Genomic DNA, 19,149 nt, shown 5'->3' on the forward strand with positions numbered 1-19,149 from the left:
AATCCATTCCACATTCAACAAAACCAACCCCGCTTCCCACAGCACCTTCCCATGTAACCGCAGAAGGTGCAACACCCGCCCCTTCACCTCCTCCCTGCTCACCATCCATGGGCCTAAACAGTCTTTTCAGGTGAAGCATTTCACCTGTACCACCTTCAATCTTGTGGAATGTGTTCACTGCACCCAGTGTGGCCTACACTACGTTTGAGAAACCCAACGCAGACTGGATGATCACTTTGAGAAACACCTTTAGTCTGTCTGAAAGCATAATCATGACCTTCCTAGCTGGTCATTTTAACACTGTGTCCTGCTCATACGCCAACATGCCTGCTTTGGCATGCTGCAATGCTCCAGTTTGCACTGTGATTCACTGGAGGAACAACAACTCATTTACAGTCTTCTGAACTTGAGTTCCACACCTTCAAATTGTGAACCAACTCCCATTTCCTCTCTTTCTTTTAATTTGTTACATTCTGTTGTAACGTCCTCTCTCCTCCTCCCCCATCCGAATGGGACCATCTGTCCTTTCAAGTTAGACACACCATTGTTCTGCTATTCTCACATTCCAATCACTTCATTTGAACTATCAACATCGTTTTTTCCAACAGTACTCTTTACCCACCTGCATCTCCCCTCCCCAACCCCACCACCACAAAACTACAGCATAAATACTGTGTCCTCCACACTTCACTTCAGCTCTGACAACGAGTCAACTAGACTCAAAATGTTAGCTTGCTCTCCCTCCACGGATGCTGCGTGACTGGCTATGATCTCTAGCATCTGTTGTTTCCAGTGAACGAATTAATTACTCTGCATTTGGTGCATTAGCTTCTAATTCTAAGCCAATAAGATATATAATATCAAGTATACAGGCATGTGCAAGGCTTTGGTTAGGCAGCAATTAGAATGTGTCCTGAATGGCTCCCTCATTCACTACAAGTTTCAGGTAGATGATCAGTTGACCAATGCAGACTTTAAAGGCCTTAATGTATCAAAAGAGGCTGAAGGGTGTCAGGCTTGCAATTCTAATCAAACTGAAATGTCGTGAGTTTATTTTTGAGATAACAAAAGCATTAAATATAATAAGATATAGGGACTTGAGTGTAAGATGTAAAATCCTGAAATGAGTTTTAAAATCACAAATAAGCTTTAAAAAATCTTTATTTGAAACTCTAAAACTATATATTAAAATAAAGAATGAAGTTACATTTATATACAGTATCTTTCAATGAACCAAAGAAAACACAAAATGAATTACTTTTGAAATTAACTTGGAAAATAGAACTTGCACCCAAAGATTTGTGAAAATAGCAATAAAACGAAGAATGAATTTTTCAATTGCTGGTGTGTTGGTTTTTACTTCCAAAGCAGGAGGACTATTTATTTTTGAGTAGTGTCACTGGAGTTTTTTGCATCCACCGGAACAAAAACATTGGGATCATACTCAAGGTCTCATTTTTGCGGACAACTTCAATAATGCAATATCAGCCAGGGCTATAAGCTCAAACAACAAACCTTTGTCCTGAGAGAAGTAGCAACAATTAGGCCACAATGACCATGCCATCACACCATAAGTTCACATAATTCACAACATAGCAGTAATATGGGATAAGAAAGGCATTGTGTCAAGTCCATACTCTGGAGCATGCACCAAACTTTACCCCCAAATCGGCTTCACTTGCCAAATAGATATTCAGCTCCCTCAAATTTACAAACACAATCACAAAGCTGCATCCAGTCTATTACATACATTTCAACTGAAATCAATTAAATTCTGACAACACAATTCTGAGGTGAACTGTGGCTTCCATCATCATATACAGAGGACCCTCGATTATCCAAAGGACACTGGTGGGGAATATTTTATTCAGTTAATCGAATGTCTGATAATCGAATGCTGGATAATATGGTTAGCCAAGCATTGGGACCTTGCGATCTTGTTCAGATAATCCAAAATTTGGTTAATCGAATGCTGCATGATCGAGGTTCCTCTGTATACTAAAATGGCTTTCAATTAAATTAGCACCGTTAATTTCCTGCACAAATAAATGGAAATTTCCAGCATGTGCGCTTTATCAGAAAATATCATCCTTCAAAATTTACTGATATGGAGATTTGATAGGCACAGAATAGTATTTCATTCTGGACTATGCTTCAGAGTGCCACTTGAGGCCTTATAAGCCTGTGCTCCTGTTTAAACTCCAATGCAGAGATAGCCCTTTCTTTGTGCGGCTCCTAACATAATATGGAAGGTTTGCGCACCAATCAATCAGCAAGTTCTGTTACAAAACAGATGCTGCCCTGACAATTGAATGGTTCTTAAGTGATACTTTTTGTTCAATGGACAATTACCGTTCTCATTCAGTGGATGAATGCATTTACTCCAGTGTGATGTTAAGTCACACATATTGAAGAATAACCTCAATTTCCAATCTGGACTGAACTACTTCATCAGAACGGGAACATGTTAGCGACTGAACTATATTCAGTATTCTGGAACTGGTAACTCATACTAGTCGTCATAGAAACTGGAGGCCTGCGCCAACCCTCCACACAGACAGCTGCCCGCCGCAACCCCACGCACAGACAGCTGGCCGCCCCAACCCCACGCACAGACAGCTGCCCGCCCCAACCCCACGCACAGACAGCTGGCCACCCCAACCCTCCACACAGACAGCTGCCCGCTCCAACCCCACGCACAGACAGCTGCCCGCTCCAACCCCACGCACAGACAGCTGCCCGCTCCAACCCCACGCACAGACAGCTGCCCGCCCCAACCCCACGCACAGACAGCTGGCCGCCCCAACCCAACGCACAGACAGCTGGCTGCTCCAATCCAATGTGAACAGGATGCTGATACACCAGGAGTCTGAAGCCTCTGTACCACATTGTGTTAAGGTCAGCTGCCTTGAAACTAAACTTGTAAAACCATCAAGCAAATCAAAGAAATTCAAATTAACAAACACAAAAGCTGAAACAGATCATCACACCAAGCATCACTTTTGAATGCGCAAGAGTGCTTCCAAAAAATGCAAAATATTACATATAATGGCAATCAGAAATAAAAACAGTGGTGCTGGAAAGTCTCAACTAGTCTGGCAGCATCTGTGGAAGGAGGGAAACAATTACCATTTTCAGGCCAGAACCTGCAGAATGTCATATTGAACTTGAAGTGCTAACATTGATTTTTCTCTCTCTTGCTTTCTCTCTCCAAATGCTGCCAGACCTTTGTTTTAGACCTGTAGAGACTTATAGTTCAGGGAAAACCAAAGTATCTTCATTAAATTCCTGAAAAATTGCTTCCATCCCCACTACTCTTACAGGAATTGACAAAAAAAAAGAAATAAAAAGAAACTGAGTGAAGTTTAACAAGCTTGACTAACCATTCAATGTGAGCCATCCTTCACTCTGAAGAAACAAAGTAGAACATGGCATCCTCTGTCTGCCTCGCAGCAACCCTGGCAAAACCACATTATGTTATTTGGTGATAAATAAATCATACCCTATGGTGGATCACTTTACTGCTGTGTTAATGCTACTGACACAGCCAGACCCCACATTTAAACAAATGTGGTGAACCCTCGATGAGAAAATGTTAGCCAAATCGCAACTGATTTTCTAAGCCATAAATCTTCGCCTTCAGATTCTTGAGCTCTCCTTGGATCTGCCTTGACTGACTGACTGTTCGACGCACCTCATGAAGGATAGCAAGATCCTGGTCAGGCCCAATTCCAAGTGTTACCTGCAGAGAGAAGGCAAAAATATAATATAAACTATACTTCAGCTGAAAAGAAAGCAATGATGCTGAGTCGAGGAGAGCGTGGATCAATCATCTGAATAAGAAATGCACACTGAAATGAGAGAGAGTTAGATTATCAAAGTTACAGAAGCTTGGAAATAACAGGGGAAGAACAAAAATCAGCTTTTCTACTTCTCAGTTGAGGGAGAAGTTTCGTATGATTGGCAAAGACATACAAGTAACCAGTATTGAGATAGCAGAAAATTTAATTCATTCTCTATGACTCTATTCCTGGATGATAATCAAATCTTTGCTTTTCTCAATCTATTTTCTGTAGCTTTAGTTTCCCTTCATCATGCAGTAAAAGTTAACTTTTAGGCTTTGATATTTGAAACTATTTGAGCAGTATATAAGAATCATGTCCCTGTTCAAGAGGGTACATCAGTTCTAACTTGCAGTACTTCTTGTCACAGTTGAAAACCTCAATTCTGTGCCCCTTGACATTCAATGACATTACCATCACCGAATCCCCTTTAATCAACATCTTGGGGACTATGTGACTAGGTACAGAACTGGACTCACCAAAAAAAAAGCAGTGGCTGAAGAAGAGGTCAGAGACTAGGAGTCTTGCATTCAGTAACTCACCTCTTCGCTCCATCATCTTCAAGGCATAAGGCAGGAGAGTGATGGAATACTCCCCATTTTCCTGGACAAGCATAGTTGCAACAACATTCTAGAAGTTTGAAACCATCCATGCCAAAACAAACCACTTGATTGGTATCCATTCCCTACCTTTAACATTGACTTAATCAAACACTGCTAATGTTGACTGATCAAACAAAGCACACACTGGAAATTCACCAAGACTGATTAGAAAGCATCTTCCAAACTCATGACTTTCACCATCTAGAAGGACAATGGCAGCAGATTCACCAGAACATTATCAGCTGCAAGTTCTCCTCCATCCACTCATCAACCTAAGTTGGAAACAGATTGCTGTTTCCTCACTGTCACTCAATCAAAATCCTGGAACTCCCTCCCTACAGCATTGAGTGCCCTAAACCAAAAAGGCTGCAGTGATTTGAGAACGCAACTCACCACCTTCTCAATGACAACTAGAGCTGGGCAATATATAGTAACAAAGTCCTGAATGAAATAAACAAAAAATTATGGGAACAGCCTCTGTTTATTTTATTTACACTTATCATAATCTTGTATGTTTCTGTTTAATCTCTCCTCAATTCCCTTTGCTCCAAGGAGAAAATCCCTAGCTTTTCTAATCTACCCCTGGAGCTAAAATCCATCATCACTGGATACATTGCCGTCAACGTACTCTGCATTCTCTCAAGGACTGTTGCATCCTTCCTAAAGTGTGGTGAACAAAATTGGCCTTACTAAAGCTTTATAAAAAATTAGAGTACATTCTCTGTTTTTGTACTAAATGCTTCTATTTGTGTAGCTCATGATTCCCTATGATTTGCTAACTACTTTCTCAATATGTCATGCCACCTTCAAAGATTTAAGCACATTGACTTCCAGGTAATCTGTATGACCTTGCCTCTTCCTGATCCACTAAAAGCCATCACTTCATACCTGTCTCCATTAAATTCCATTTTCCACTTGTCTGTTTATACCTTCACTGTTTGCTATGGCATCCTTGGCAAATTTTGAAATTTTACTCCTTAGTCTAAGTCTTTCATGTATCTTAAAAATGTAGCAGTGTCAGCACTGACACTCTGAAACTCCACTGTCTACCCTTCTCCAGTCTGAAAAGTAACCATTTACCTTGTTGCACTGTTTGCTGTCCTCAAGCCAATATTTTATCAAAATGACACTGATCCTCATCTGAACACAAATCAGAACCCCTTGGTGTAACCCAGTGATGCACAGCTGAATCTCTTATATTCCATCAATACACAGTGCTAAATCATATAGTAAACCACCTATAGATAGTTTGGAGTCTCTTCATGCACCCTAATGACATAAATCAGAAGATATCAATAACATATATGGACATAAAATATTTGATACAGGTAGTTCACCAAAATGCGCATTTATTACATGCGATTTGGGAATTGCAATTTTTTTTTAAGAACATAAAGCGAACTCTTGTTTGTTGTTACGCAATTCCATACAGGCACTGCCTGAACAGCAAAACCCAGCCTCATGATCCTCTGTCTGCAAAATGCAAATTCAGTGTGTTCAGCGAAAACAGGAATGTGATGAGCTCTGCAAACCTTGAAACTTAGCTTGAAACTGAGAATTGTAGGTCTACATTTAGAAGGTACTTTATTTCAAACTTGGGAAAAATCTTAAGGACTGGACTTGCCATAATACAGTATAAAAGAAAAAAAAAGTATACTAAATTGCAATTACATTAGTCCTGACAAATACAAAGAACAGTAAAAGGGTCACAAAACACTGCTCCCTCTTCCCCACCTATACACTGCCCAGTGATATCCTATCTCCCACCACTCCCCCATACCCAATCTGCACACCATGCCCTCTACCCCAAAACACCCTTACTTGCAGTACCCTCACACACTCTAACTTGCGGACAGAATGCTTCTTGAATCTTGCACCTTGCTATTCACCAGTCCCTGACTGGATTACTACTGACTCATGGTTTGTCTGAGCACCTGAAATGAGTATTGTGTTTTATCCAACAAAATCACCTGGTGACCAAATGGGTAAATCCACTGAGTAATATTAAAAGCAGTGAAATGGGCAGTGACTTCAGAGCAAATCATGATCAAGTTGGATCTTGAGTCAAAATGGAAGGATACAAAGTAATCAAGGGGGTTGTTAATGCTTCAGCTCACCTTGAACAGCTGCCTCTCCACATCCTTCAGCCGCTGTCGCAGCAGTTTGATGTCATTTTTAAAACCTTCCACTTCCATCCCTCGTCGCTTCTCTAGGGCCTCATATCGTTGTGTCATTAGTTGAAGACGCTTCACTGTTTTATCAGAACGCTCCTAAGGTCAAAGCAAAACACTTTCAGAATTAATTTCAGACCCTCACATACTAAGCCAGAAAACCTGGAAACGGTTGAACGTTTTGATTCCTTGCTTCTCTTGTAATAAAAGACAACTAATCACAGTAGACCTCCCTGGATATGTTAACATAGGAATGCATGATGTCAACTGTTTTAACATGGCATAAGTATAATAATAGAGTGAATAGTGTAAGCTATTGCAATTTAAAAGAGATAAAAAGTGTTATACATTTAGAGGTAAGGAATATGGAAAGAAGTTGACAAGATCTAACAAGAGTTGAGAATGTGGTGTTGGAAAAAACATAGCAGGCCAGGCAATGTCCAAGGAGCAGGAGAATCGGCATTTCGGGCATAAGCCCTTCATCAGGAAACAAGGTCTAACAAGATCCAAGATCTGCCGAAGCCTGCAAGTATTTTAGAATGATAACAGAATTATAGAAAGCCAAATATTTCCACAACCAACAGGTTAGATTTAATGGATTGGAGGGTTGAGCTATAGGAAGAGTTTGAATAGGTTGGGACTGTTTTCCCCTGAAACGTTGGAGGCTGAGTTTTATAGAGGTTTATAAGGTCATGTGGGACATGGATAGGATGAATAGCCAACTTCTTTTTTCCAGGATAGGGGAGTCCAAAGCTAAAAGAGTGCAGTTTTAAGATAAGAGGGGCAAGATTTAAAATGGACTTGAGGGGCACCAGAGCGGGTAGTAGAGGCAGGTATAATTAAAAGAATATTGATAAGAATATACCAATCCAGATGCCTTTGAGGGTGACATGGTGGCTCAGTGGTTAGCACTGCTGCCTCACAGCACCGGGGACCTGGGTTCAGTTCCGGCCTTGGGCGACTGTCTGTGTGGAGTTTACACATTCTCTCTGTGTCTACGTTGGTTTCCTCTGGGTTTCCTCCCACAATCCAAAGATATGCAGTTTAGGTGAACTGCCCATGCTAAATTGCCCTTAGCGGTAGGTGCATTAGTTAGGGATAAATGTAGGGAATGGGTCTGGATGGGTTATTCTTCAGAATGGCCTATTTCCACACTGTAGGGAATCTAACCTAATAGGAAGGGTTTAAAGGGACATAGGCCAAATGCTGGCAAATGGGACTAGATCAAGTTAGGATATGTGGTCAGTGCAGGTGACTTGGACCAAAGGGTCTGCTTCCATGCAGTCTAACTCTATGACTCTGCAGTCCTGCCACATTCAATCGTGAATGGTGGTGGACAATTAAACAACTCACTGGAGGAGTTGGTTCCACAAATATCTGTCTTCAGTGATGGCTGAGATTCAAACAATTGTCAGCCAGAAGTGCCAAGTGGATGATCCATCTTAGCCTCCTCCAGAGGCTCTTAATTAACAGAGGATTCTAGAGTTCATTCAAATTGCATTGACATTTGCAGTTTTCATCAAAAGGACTTGTATCAGCTGTGACTTCAGATCTGTCACTTATTTGGCCTTATTTTGGTCAACTTTTTTGTTTCACAGCAGATAGAAGTTCCATGGTTCATTTTAGGTTCAAAAGTGCAACTTTTGAATTATTTGAACATCTCAAGGAAAGCAATGACAGTCACTTCATCAGGGGTGGGTTAGCAATTTTAAAAAAGAAAATTCCAGCTTCAAAAAGTTCATTATATTGTAAATACTGTCACCCAAGCTCACTTTGTCGCATATTTGATTTGACCATCCCAAAGATGTTGATCACAGTTATTAATATTGCACAAAATATGCTGGTTTAGCCTTGATGTCCAACTCTTTAGAAAAAAAAGTCAAACCATGGGAAGGAGTGCAAAAAGGATCCACAAAAACAGTTTTTAGGGATGGAAGACTTCAGTTATGTGGATAGATTGGAGAAGGTGGGGCTGTTTTCCTTCAAGAATGGAAAGTTGAATGGAGATTTGATGAAGGTGCTCAACATAGTGAGTGTTCACAGTGGAAGAATTGTGAACCAGAATACACCAATTCATTCTAATTGGCAAAAACTTACAGCAGAATGTGCAAAAATCAGTGCAGCAAATGATAATCATGTAGAAAGTATTGGGAAGCACCTGGAGACAGAACACTTGCCAGACTTTGTGAAAACGGTGTGGGAGGGGACTGAGTTATGGGTAGGCCAAGCTAGCTCGCTGAAGATTGGCTTGTCCTGTGGAGGTAGCCAGGAGGTGTCACGTGAACTAGTCCTACTTCACTCAATTGCCATTCACTGGATAAAGGACTGAGAAATGCTCTTTCTTTTTGCCAATATAACACCACCTGTTTAAAAAAGGAGGGAGGCATAAGACAGGAATATGTAAACCTGTTGGCCTGATTTTGGTCATTGATAAGATTATACAGTTCACTATCAAGTGTGAGAATGGGGAGTGCATGGAAGTGCATAGTAAAGTAGAGCTGAATCAGCATAGCTTTGTCGTGCTGACAAACTTGTTACAAATCTTTGAAGGCACAATGGGCAGGTCACACAAAGGGAGCCAGTGGATGTGATCCACTTGGATTTCCAGAAGGCCTTTGACAAGGTGCTGCACAGGAGGCTACGAAATAACAGTCAATGGTGGTCAAGGCAAGGTACTCGCATAAACTGAGGATTGGCTGACTGGCAGAAGGCAAAGAGGATAAAGGGGTCTTTTACAGGCTTACAGGGGTCAGTGTTGAGACCACAACTAATCATGTCATACATTAAAGATATGGTTAGTACAACTAAGGGCATTGTTGCTAAGTATGCAGATGACATAAGGAGGTGGGGAAGTTGTAGAAGGACATGAACAGGTGAGGAGAGTGGGCAAAGAAGTCACAGATGAAATACAATGCAGCAAAGTGTGAGGTTATGCAATTTGGTAGGAAAAATATAATTCCATACTATTTTCTAAATGGAAAAAAGGCTTCAGAAATCTAAAGCATAAAAAGACTTAGGAGTCATTGTTCAGCCTTTTCTTAAGGTTGTTAGTGAAGGAGGCAAATGAAATGTAAGCATTCATTTGAAGGCGGCTAGAAAACAGGAGCAGAAATGTACTTCTGAGGCTGTATAAGACTATTCACAGACTGCGTTTGGAATATTGTGGACGGTTTTGTCCCTGCATCTAAGAAAGGATGTGTTGGCCTTGGGTCAAAAGAAGGTTTACAAGAATGATCCCAAGGATAAAAGGTTTGTCATGTGAGGGGCGGTTGAGGACACTGGGTCTGCACTCAATGGAGTTCAGAAGGATGTGGTGGGGATCTGATTGCAACGTATGTAATACTGAGAGGCCTGGATCGAACGGACATGGAGAAGATGCCTCCACAAATAGGAGAAACTAGGACCTCAGGGAACAGCCTTACAGTGAAAGGACAACCCTTTAGAACTGAGGTGAGGGGGCATTTCTTCAGCCAGAAGGTGGTCAAGATGTGGAACTCATTTCTACAGAAGGTTGTGGAGACCAAGTCACTGAATGTTGTTAGGACAGAGAGAGTTAGTTTCTTGATTAATAGGGGAAATCAATGTTTTGGGGAGATGGCAGCACAATGGAGTTGAGAAGCATGTCAGCATGATTAAATAGTGGAACAGTCTTGATCATCCAAATGACCTAATTCTGCTCCTTTTTGTTATGGTCTGATGGCTTTAGGTCCTCCACATGCTGGATGCCAATTAGATTTGTTCCATGTGATATCAAAAAATGGCTGGAGACGCTGGATACTGTAAAGGCTATGGTCTCTGACAACATTCTGGCAACAGTTACTGAAAACTTTGTGCTCCAGAACCTGCTGTGCCCCTAGCCAAGCTGTTCCATTAAAGCTGCAAGATTGGCAACTATCTGACAATGTGGAAAATTGCACAGCTACTGCATATACTTGTGTACAGATCAACCTTGTGTATAGGCTTGTTCTTGGCCAAAAATTCTGGTATTTTCATATACCTTTTTAAGTTGACTCTAGTTTTTCAAGGGTCTCTTCCTGACCATATATGCAGCCGTAAAGGGCATGATTTGCACATTGTTGATTCAAACACACATTTTTGATTCAATAACTGCGTCATCACATGTTATACGCAACAGTATATATTTGCGCAACACAATTTTCAAATAATTAAACTGTTGATAACTGTATGTATACTGTACATATAGTGTATATAAAATTATGTAATATTTACATATATTTGACCTGTGCATGCAAATACTGGTATCTACAGTATCTTGTGGCAGCCCTCAACCTTGCCTTCCCACTGTTGCCTCAATTTCTCAGAAATAGGTGTCACATAGGTGTTCTGAACTTTTGTAAAACTCTCCCACATTTTTCTGACAAAATGGCACCGCAAAGAAACAAGTATACAGCACAGTTCAAACTAAACATTATTGAAGTTGCAGAGAAGAACAACAACAAAACCACCAAGTTAAAGTCTTTGCCAAAACAGAAGTATGCCAACTAAGCAAAGTTGAACAACTAGAAGAAAAGATTGCTGACTGGGTAATTCAGTGTTGTCAGAATGGAAGCACAGTGACTCGACAATGTAGAAGGATACTTGCCAAAAATGAAGCAAAAAATGATGGAATCAGTGATTTCAAAGCCAGTGCTGGATGGTGCAGTAGGTTTATGAAAAGGTACGATTTAGTGTTAAAACAGAAAACCAAGATTGCTCAACATCTACCAGCAGAACTTAATGACAATAGAGTTCCAATGCTTTGAAATCAGAAGCCAAAAGAAAAACGGGTAGAGGTTCTCATGCATCAGCAACATCGACAAAACCCTAATGAACTCTGATATGCCAGGGAACAGAACTGTGAACAAGATTGGAGCAAAAACTGTTTTAGTTAAGACTACTGGCCAGAAAGGAGTCGATTCAATGTTGGTTGCATGGCAGATGGAACAAAGTTAAAGCCTATGGTGATTTTTAAGTGCAAAACTCTGCCCAAACAGAAATTTCCTAAAGACTTTGTTGTCCTTGTCCATGAAAAAGGGTGGAGTGATTAAGGTGGCTGCAAGACTTGGCTTCGGAAGATCTGGAATATACGACCAGATGGACTAAGAAAGGAAAAAACCTTGCTGGTTAGGGATATGTTCAGATCACACAGAGGGAAGTGCTTAGATTAGATTTAGATTAGATTCCCTTCAGTGCGGAAACAGGCCTTCAGCCCAACCAGTCCACACCAACCCTCCAAAGAGTAACCCACCCAGGCCATTTCCCTCTGACTAATGCTCCCAACACAGGACAATTTAGCACAGCCAATCCACCTAACCTGCACATCTTTGGATGAAAAAAAAAGAAAAACGGAACACCTGGTTAGCACAGAAATTAAAGCTAACAATACTGACATTGCAATGATTCCTGGAGGCTTTATGGGCATGGTGCAGCCACTGGATGTTAGCATCTATAAACCTTTTAAAGACAGTACAGAAGAAATGGGTTGAAAATGTGTTACTGGAAAAGCGCAGTAGGTCAGGCAGCATCCAAAGAGCAGGAAAATCGACGTTTCGGGCATGAGCCCTTCAGCCCGAAGCATCGATTCTCCTGTTCTTTGGATGCTGCCTGATCTGCTGCGCTTTTTCAGCAACACATTTTCAGCTCTGATCTCCAGCATCTGCAGTCCTCACTTTCTCCACAGAAGAAATGGGATCTTGGATGCAAGAAGGGGGGAGAAAAAGCTTCACATATGTGCTCCATTACTTGCAACTGTATGTAAGTGGATTGTTGAGTCCTGGAAGGAGATGAAAACTGAAATTATTGTGAAAGCCTTAAAAAAAAACGTGGAATTTCTAATGCTTTATATGGTTCGGAGGATGACAATTTACGGTCAGATGGAAGTGATGACAAATCAAATAATGTTCCCCTTCAGAGTTCAGATAAAGATGATCCATACAATGATGTGCTTGCTCCAGACGACTGGAATGAATTATTCAGCGGTGCAACAGTGAATTTGAAGTATTGTAATGGACTTCTGCATGTACCAGTTTGTTTTAAGCAACTATTCTATAATATTTGTGGTGTAGGGAGAGAAGAGTATTTTGCTGTGAATATCAGTTTTTTGATGAAGTTTTAAAATAGTGATGGAAAAGGATAGACCAGATCTAAATGTTGAAGTTCTAAATTGGAGAAAGGCCAATTTTGATGGTATTAGGCAAGAACTTTCGAAAGCTGATTGGAGGCAGATGTTCGCAGATAAAGGGACAGCTGGAAAATGGGAAGCCTTCAGAAATGAGATAACGAGAATCCAGAGAAAGTATATTCCTTTCAGGATGACAGGAAAGGCTGGTAGGTTTGGAAATGCAGGTTCACAGCTCCTTGAAAGTGGAGTCACAGGTAGATAGGATAGTGAAGGCGGCATTTCGAATGCTTTCCTTTATTGGTCAGAGTATTGAGTACAGGAGTTGGGAGGTCATGTTGCGGGTGTACAGGACATTGTTAGACCACTGTTGGAATATTGCGTGTAATTGTCTCCTTCCTATTGGAAAGATGTTGTGAAACTTGAGAGGGTTCAGAAAAGATTTACAAGGATGTTGCCAGGGCTGGAGGATTTGAGTTATAGGGAGAGGCTGAACAGGCTGGGGTTGTTTTCTCTGGAGTGTCGGAGGCTGAGGAGTGACCTTATAGATGTTTACAAAATTATGAGGGGCATGGATAGGTTAAATAGGCAAAGTCTTTTCCCTAGGGTCAGGGAGTCCAGAATTAGAGGGCATAAGTTTAGGGTGAGAGGGGAAAGATATAAAAGAGACCTAAGGGGCAACTTTTTCACGCAGAGGGTGGTACGTGTATGGAATGAGCTGCCAGAGGAAGCGGTGGAGGCTGATGCAATTGCAACATTTAAAAGGCATTTGTTTGGGTATATGAATAAGAAGGGTTTGGAGGGATATAGGCCAGGTGCTGGCAGGTGGGACTAGATTGGGTTGAGATATCTGGTCAGCATGGGCGGATTGGACCGAAGGGTCTGTTTCCATGCTGTACATCTCTATGACTCGTGTTTATCATACATTGTTAACAGTTTCATGTGGTTTCTTAAAATAAAATACTATCAAACTTTTTTGTTGTTTTTACTGCTCCTCTGTTTTTATTTCATGAATTGTGACTGGAGGACAGCAAATGTTTCCCCTTGTTGAAGAGGAGGAGTAGAGACAACCTTGGTAATTATAGGCCAGTGCAATTGTGGGTAGAGTGTTGGAAAAGGTTGAAGGTATAGGATTTATAATCATAGAGTGAGGAATACATTGATTAGGGAGAGTCAGCACTGTTTTGTGAAGGTAGGTAGCGCCTCACAAACCTTACTGAGTTCTTTGAGATGGTGACCAAACAGGTGGATGAGGGTAAAGCGGTAGATGTGGTGTATATGGATTTCAGTAAGGCATTTGATAAGGTTCCCCACGGTAGGCTATTGCACAAAATACAGACGTATGGGATGGAGGGTGATTTGGTGGTTTGGATCAGAAATTGGCTAGGTGAAAGAAGACAGAGGATGGTGATTGATGGGAGATGTTCATCCTGGAGTTCAGTCACTAGTGGTGCACTGTAAGGATCTGTTTTGGGTCCACTGCTGTTTACCATTTTTATAAACTACCTAGATGAGGGCACAGGAGGATGGGTTAGTAAATTTGTGGATAACACTAAGGTTAGTGGAACTGTGGATAGTGCTGAAGGATGTTGCAGGTTACGGAGGGACATAGATAAGCTGCAGAGCTGGGCTGAGAGTTGGCAAATAGAGTTTGAAGTGTTAAATGATTCACTTTGGAAGGAGCAACAGGAATACAGTGTACTGGGCTAATGGTAAGATTCCAGGTAGTGTGGTTGTTCAGAGAGATCTGTGTCGATGTGCATTGATCCCGAAAATTGCTGTCCAGGCTGATAGGATTGTTAAGAAGGTGTATGGTGTATTGGCTTTTATAGGTAAGGGGATTGGGTTTCGGAGCCAAGAGGTCATGTTACAGCTGTACAAAACTCTGTTGCAACTGTATATGGAGTACTACATGCAATTCTGTTCACCACATTATAGGAATGATGTGGAAGCTTTGGAAAGGATTCAAAAGAGACTTGCTAGGATGTTGCCTGTTATGGAGGGAAGGTCTTATGAGGAAAGGCTGAGGGACTTGAGGCTGTTTTCGTTAAGAGAGCAGAAGACTGATATGTGACTTAACTGATACATACAAGATAATTAGAGGGTTAGACTGGGTGGACAGTGAGAGCCTTTTTCCTCGGATGGTGATGGCCAGCATGAGGGGACATAGCTTTAAATTGAGGGGTGATAGATATAAGACAACTTTAAGGGTACTTAAATGGTCATTGGATAAACGTATTGAAGAAGATGGAATAGTTTTGGATGGATGGGCATCACTGCTGAAAATGTGTTGCTGGAAAAGCGCAGCAGGTCAGGCAGCATCCAAGGAATAGGAGATTCGACGTTTCGGGCATTAGCCCTTCTTCAGGAATCGGCTTATGCCCGAAACGTCGAATCTCCTGTTTCTTGGATGCTGCCTGACCTGCTGCGCTTTTCCAGCAACACATTTTCAGCTCTGATCTCCAGCATCTGCAGACCTCACTTTCTCCTCCTGGATAGGCATCAGATTGGTTTCTCAGGTCGGCGCAATACCAAGGGCTAAAGGGTCTGTAATGTGCTGCAATGTTCTATGTGTTGTACAAATACCTGCAGTAGACGACCTGACCATCTGTTATGCCTATTAACTTTTGTACATGTGTAGACCTACATGCACTTTACAGTACTACTACAGCAGGCAGAATGGAGACAGTTACTTTGTAGATCAATATTTCATAATGGCCATAATTCTTTTTCCTTTTGTTGTTTATTATTTTAGAGAGAGATCTGGCTCTGGTTTGTCCATTTTTTGACATATGCCAAGCATGAATTTCATCCCATTGAAAACAATACCTCGTGTCCAAGTTGACTCCCTAATTTCAGCCCAAAAATGTCTTCAAAACTTGACCTATCCATGAGTATATACGGTATATCCTAAACCACAAAAAGCAGGAAAAATTTAACCTGTCTAATTTCCACCCCATCTGTCTACTCTCAATTGTCAGTAAAGTGATGGCAGTGCTATCAAGCAGCACCTGTTTAGCGACACCCAGTTTGGGTTCCACAAGGGCCACTCAGCTCCTGATTTCATTATAGCCTTTGTTCAAAAATGGAAAAAAAGTAAGCTTAGAGCTTAAAAAATACAATGCAGGAACAGATTCTTTGGGCCACGATATTGTGCCAAACATGGCGCTAAATTAAATTAATCTCTTCTGCCTGCCCATGGGCCTTATCCCTCCATTCCTTGCCTTTCCTCTTTCTACACCCCGCCCCACCCCCCAAACTTCCTCCAACACCAGTTGTGCTGCTGGGGATGATGCTCCAGAACTTTGGCTCAGCAACACTGAAGTAACAACAAGATTTCTCCAAGTCAAGATACTGAGTGGCTTGGAGGGGATCTTGCAGGTGGTGATGTTCCTATGTATGGAGTGATGGAGGGAGTGAATATTTGTGAATGTGGGACCAGATAAGTGGATTTCTTTTCCCAGGATGCTATCAAGTTTCTTGAGTGTTTGTGCTCCTTTCATCAAGCCACATTAGGGGTCTTCCATCACACTTTGGATTTTGCCTTGGGGAGTCAAGTGGTGAGTTCTTTGATAGCTTCCATTGTTTAACAGATGATTCAAGGTGCAGGTTTTGATTTGTTTCTGTATTCATATACAAGCTATGCTTGGGCCATTTTCCACATTGTCATTGAAGAAGCCAGTCATGTACAGGGACTGCTTGACTAGGGCACAGTGGGTTCTGTAGCCCAAGTCTTCAGACAATTACTGAATGTAGTCAGGGCCCATTGACTTTAAATATCCAGCGCCTCCAGCCATTTCTCGATATCATTTAAAGTGAATCACATTGGCTCAAGATTGGTATGAGAGATATTTGGGAACACTGGATGAGGCGAAGTTGGATCATCTACTCAGCACTTCTGACTGGAGATCGTTGTGAATGTTTCAGCCTTCAATCATCATTGAGGATTGGGGTATTTCTGCAGCCTCCTCCTCCAGTACTTTTTTTTAAGAATTAGAATTAGAATCCCTAGTGTGGAAACAGGCCCTTTGGCCCAGCAAGTCAACACTGACCCATTCCCCCATTACTCTACATATCTCCCTGACTAATGCACCTAACAGTCACACCCCAGAACACTGTTATCTAATTGTCCACCGCCATTCATGAGTTGTTGTAACAAAGCTGCAGAGCTTTGAGCTGATGACCCAATGACTTAGAGTACATTCTGCACTTTTGCCACCCTTAGCCCTTCCTTCAGGTGCTGTACAACATGGAAGAGTAGCAACTCAGCATATTATTGGTGACGGTGGCAGTAGGGGTTGCTACTAATGAGATTCCATTTCAATTGCTGCTCTTGTTGTTTTTCGTGGTAGAAATTGAGGATTTGGATGTTTTTTTGAAGAGCTGTGTTGAATTTTGTACACAGTATACACTAGTGACACTGTTCTTCAGTGGTGAATGGAATACATGTTGAAAATTGTCAATTGGGTGTCAGTCAAGTACACAACTTCATCCTGATAGTGTTGAGCTAAATGACTGTGGCGTTTCGGCTGATAGTACCCATTTGCAGACATCAAGTATATTTCAAAACTTAAAATGAATCTTTTGGTACTGGAATATTAGCAGGTTTGTTTTTAACAAAACACCTTTACCCTGACTGGAGGGTTTGAGTTGCAAGGAGAGGTTGGATCGGTTGGGACCATTTTCCCTCAGATCAGAGAGACTTGTAGGTGAACCTGTAGAGTCTTATAAAATCATAAGGTAGGTAGCAAACAGCTTTTCCCCATGGTAGGAGTATCTAAAACTAGAGGGCATAGGGTTAAGATGACAGGGAAAAGATACAAAAGGGTCCAGAGGGAAAACTTTTTCACATAGAGGATGATAAGAGTCTGGAACAGGCTATCAAAGGTAGTGGTGGAAGCGAGCACATTTTCATCATTTAAGAAATATTTAGATAGGTACATGGATGGGATAGGTTTAGAGGAATATGGACCAAACGCAGGCAAATTGGACTAGTTTAAATTGTGAAAATTGAGCTGCATGGGCAAGTTGGGTCAAAGGGTCTGCTTTCATGCTGTAGACCTCCATGACTAAATTTATTAAGGACTTGACTACTGTACTCCAGTTTAATCATATTCTAATTTAAAATCATCTTCACAATGGTGGGGGATTAACACCGATTAAACCAAACCTTCTGTACCTTGGCTTGTGTACCATTAAGTTGGAAAATGTACCAAATCAACATAAGGCAGCACGAGAGAGTGGCAGTTAACAAAACCTTAGTGAGTGAAAACCTCAGTAAGTGAATGCAGAAGTGGAAATTATAGAAGAAGAAAGATTTCTAAAGCAAAACGGGAAAAAGAAGAGACTAATAGTCTGGAATTGTTATTCAGGCACTGTAATTAAATGGGAAACTAAAAAGTTTAAAATAACATCTGCATGGTGGCTCAGTGGTTAGTACTGCTGCCTCACAGCAAAAGAGTTTGATGCCACTCACTGGTAACTGTGTGTGGAGTTTGATGCCACTCACTGGTAACTGTGTGTGGAGTTTGCACGTTCTCCCCTTTTCTACATGGGTTTCTTCTGGATGCTCCAGTTTCATCCCATCGTCCAAAGATACGCAGATTAGGTGGAGTGGCCATGCTAAGCTATCCACAGTATCCAGAAATGTGCAGGCAAGGTGGATTAGTCATGGGAAATGCAGAATTACAGGTACAGGGTGGGATAGTCTTCGCAGGGTCAAAGTGGACTCAGTGAGGCAAATGGTCTGTTTCTACACTGCAGGGTTTCTATGATTCTAATTGAAACTGGACTGGAGAGAGAAATAAAACAAATGGAACTAAGTTATTAAAGCTGAAAGGCTGGTTATGGCACGTGATCCTTCTTCAGTGTTGTTTATAGAAATGAGTATAGGTAACACATTCAATGAACTGCAGTTGTAAATACACTTCAGCAATTATATGATAAGGTCTCCATACTGAGAAATGGAGGAGGGCGGGCGGGCGGGGGGGGGGTGCGGCAGGGATACAGTGAGTCAATGGTTAGCACAGCTGCCTCACAGCGCCAGGTACCCGGATTCAATTCTAGCCTTGGGTGACTGACTGTGTCAAGTTTGCACATTATCCCTGTGACTGCGTGGGTTTCCTCTGGTGTTCTGGTTTCCTCCCACATTCCAAAGATGTGCAGGTTAGGTGACCTGGCCATGCTAAATTGCCCATAATTTTCAAGGATGGGTAGGTTAGGTGCATGCGGGTAAAATGTAGATCGATACAGTTGGGGAATGGGTCTGGATAGGTTACTCTTCAGAGGGTCGGTGTGGACTTGTTGGGCCAAATGGCCTGTTTCCAGACTGTAGGGATTCCAAGAAAAATGGCTGTGACATACTGATGTCATTTGTTGCTCAAAAAACAAATTATACAGATGTACTGTACATATGC

At 41.6% G+C, this 19,149-nt stretch overlaps 1 protein-coding gene across 3 annotated transcripts in view; it reads right to left on the reverse strand.

Annotated features, from left to right (window-relative positions):
- Positions 1-2,713: 2,713 nt before the first annotated feature.
- The window catches only part of ccdc77 (coiled-coil domain containing 77), a 73,428-nt gene continuing 56,992 nt past the window's right edge, over positions 2,714-19,149 (reverse strand). For all 3 annotated transcript variants that reach the window (XM_060839542.1, XM_060839541.1, XM_060839540.1), the window contains exons 10-11: positions 6,562-6,714; positions 2,714-3,742 (exon numbers count right to left, since the gene is read on the reverse strand). In XM_060839542.1, coding sequence (XP_060695525.1) covers positions 3,596-3,742; positions 6,562-6,714 — 300 coding nt within the window. In that variant the 3' untranslated portion in view covers positions 2,714-3,595. The remainder of the gene's footprint in view (positions 3,743-6,561; positions 6,715-19,149) is intronic.

The sequence above is a fragment of the Hemiscyllium ocellatum genome, chromosome 19 (assembly GCF_020745735.1).
Source record: "Hemiscyllium ocellatum isolate sHemOce1 chromosome 19, sHemOce1.pat.X.cur, whole genome shotgun sequence".
Lineage (NCBI taxonomy): Eukaryota > Metazoa > Chordata > Chondrichthyes > Orectolobiformes > Hemiscylliidae > Hemiscyllium > Hemiscyllium ocellatum.